Here is a 2,475-nt window from a genome sequence, read left to right as displayed (position 1 = left end):
ATTGAGGGGGAAAATTTCCCGACGAGAACAAAGTGGGCGTGGTCGGACATCGCTTTAAATGCCTCGAAAGTGGTCTAGAGGGGGGAATCCCCCGAAATTTTGACAATTTAATGGTTTCAAACGCTTATTTAATCAATTTTAGAGTCTACAATATGTACAAAATACTTATAATTTTTTTTCTCCCCGACGAATTGTGGTTTCTCTCCCCGACCGGGGGGGGGGGGATCGCTCCCCGACGAGGGGGCCTGCCCCCTCCCCTGGCCAAACGCGGTGACACCCCTGTAAACGCCCCCTCACATATTTTTAAAGGGGAAAGGTTGGTCCCCTAACTTTTCGTGAGTCAAGAAGATATGCCTTAAAATTGTTGACATAAATGCATAAATGACCCAGGTTTTAACGGAAGAGCGCTGTACAGCCAGATGACATCTTATTTTATAGCAAGATACCGGTATCTCTGCCCACAAACATCTGATTTAGGCCTACCTATAATACTCGACTCGAGTGCGCGTGCCTTTATTACCGTATAATTTGAGAAGTATGGAAAAAGCGTGCAGAGATATAAGATTGAGTTTCGTCACGTGAAGTAGTATTTTCTATGGTACATCACAACGATTAATTAGATCGATGATGATGACTACTATATAAGAGTCATTATCCGGCAATCTAGAGGTACAATTTCTCCAAATTTTACCACCTTAGCCCCAACTGTGGTGGAGCTGAGAGACGTGTTTTAAAGTAAGTAAATACATCAAAGACAATGTTTTGAAGTTTTATTTTCTATGGTAACGTACATCACACATATATACTAATTAGATCTCCATGGTTGCCGAAAATAGCTGATAAAAGATCAGGAGAATTTGTTGGCGCTTCATTTTGACTATATTATAATGGTGATGTGTATGATGATGAATTTTACTATTTAAAAGTGTCATCTCCGGCAAACTTAAGGTACTATTTCCTCAAATTTCTCACCTCAGCCCGACCCATGGTGGGGCGGAGGTAAATGTGGCCACACGGCTTTAAGGTAGGTTGAGTATATTAAATACATCAAATAAAGTGTTTCTTTAGTTATATTTTCTATGGTACATCACTCGTATTAATTAGATCTATGTTGCTGCCGAAAATCCCTGATTACATATCAAGAGAAATTTGCTGGCGCTTCATCTAGACTAAATAATGATGGTGTTATAATGGTGAATTTTACTGTATATAAAAGTGTCATTTCCGGCCATCTAAAGGTACTATTTCCTCCAATTGTCTCACCTCGGCCCCAACCATGGTGGGACTGAGGTGGTTGTGGACTCACGGTTTTTACTCAAAGTAAATACATCAAAGAGAATGTTTTTAAGTTTTATGTGTACATTACACATACTAATTAGATATCTGCGGTTGCCGAAAATCGCTGATACTTTTGACTAAATGGTGATGTGATGATGAATTTTGCTAGATAAAAGTGCCATTTCCAGCCATCTACAGGTACTATTTCCTTAAATTTTTGCACGCACCACCTACCGCCAAATCCTGCATCCGTCCCAGTTACAGGCCTCCCTCCAATCACATACCACTTTCGGGACCGGTGATTCTATGGTCCCAAAGCCTTGGTCTTTACTGAGGAACATTAATATTACTGTACTTAGAGTGGATGAAGAGGTCCTTAATTAGAGAGAGACTCGTAGTTTACTCTCTTGTAAAATTGATTTGTTAATTTTAGATGATCAAACATTTTTAACATAAGACACAGATTGAAACAAATATGTCTATGCTGAATGCCATGCAATGTACGAAGCACCGAGCGGAGGTGGGTGGTGTTTCAGAATTTAGTCTAGAAATGCTTGCCCATGACATAGAATTTAAATCGAAAATTTAGCTTGTTTTGGAGTACCGTACTATTCTCTCCTTTCTTTTTTATTTCTTTCTTTTTTGTGGGGTGGACTATCACCCGTGGTCTCCTTGATCCGTCCTGATAGCTTTAGGTTTAAATGAAAGGGCTACTAGTTCATATGCACATGTCCTTCAGATAAAAAAGAAAAATGAATACTGTACTGATTATCGATAACATTAGGAATAGTTAGGTCTATTACAACTTACTTCGTGTATTGTTGTAGGTACATAGGAGTGGGTTTCGTCCAACTGATTCCTGGTCTCTTCCATTTCTGTCGTGTGCAAATGATTTCCAATTCCTAGTGACGTCATAATTTCTTCAAATCCTTCAATAAATGTATAAATTGCAAAAAATTGAACAGAGTAATTAATTAAACATAATGATTAATGTAAATACACACTTGACGGCACGGGACGCATCTTTGCCACATTTTATTATGTTTGCACTTTAATATATATACTGTATATATATATATATATATATATATATATATATATATATATATATATATATAATTTTTCGACCTGACCTCAGGTCAGGAGGACGACCTGTCTCTTATACACATCTAAACTGAGTTTTGGCAAACTGGGATT

At 38.1% G+C, this 2,475-nt stretch overlaps 1 protein-coding gene across 1 annotated transcript in view; it reads right to left on the bottom strand.

Annotated features, from left to right (window-relative positions):
* Window positions 1–2,218, bottom strand: part of LOC117109801 (zinc transporter ZIP12-like) — a 19,783-nt gene extending 17,565 nt beyond the window's left edge. Inside the window, exon 1 of the mRNA XM_033252222.1 lies at window positions 2,089–2,218. Coding sequence (XP_033108113.1) covers window positions 2,089–2,193 — 105 coding nt within the window. The 5' untranslated portion in view covers window positions 2,194–2,218. The remainder of the gene's footprint in view (window positions 1–2,088) is intronic.
* Window positions 2,219–2,475: the final 257 nt, after the last annotated feature.

The sequence above is a fragment of the Anneissia japonica genome, unplaced genomic scaffold (genome assembly GCF_011630105.1).
Source record: "Anneissia japonica isolate Jap-2015-1 unplaced genomic scaffold, ASM1163010v1 scaffold288289_len232728_cov185, whole genome shotgun sequence".
Lineage (NCBI taxonomy): Eukaryota > Metazoa > Echinodermata > Crinoidea > Comatulida > Comatulidae > Anneissia > Anneissia japonica.
The sequence above is the reverse complement of the archived record's forward strand: the minus strand, read 5'-3'. Positions and strand labels throughout refer to the sequence as shown.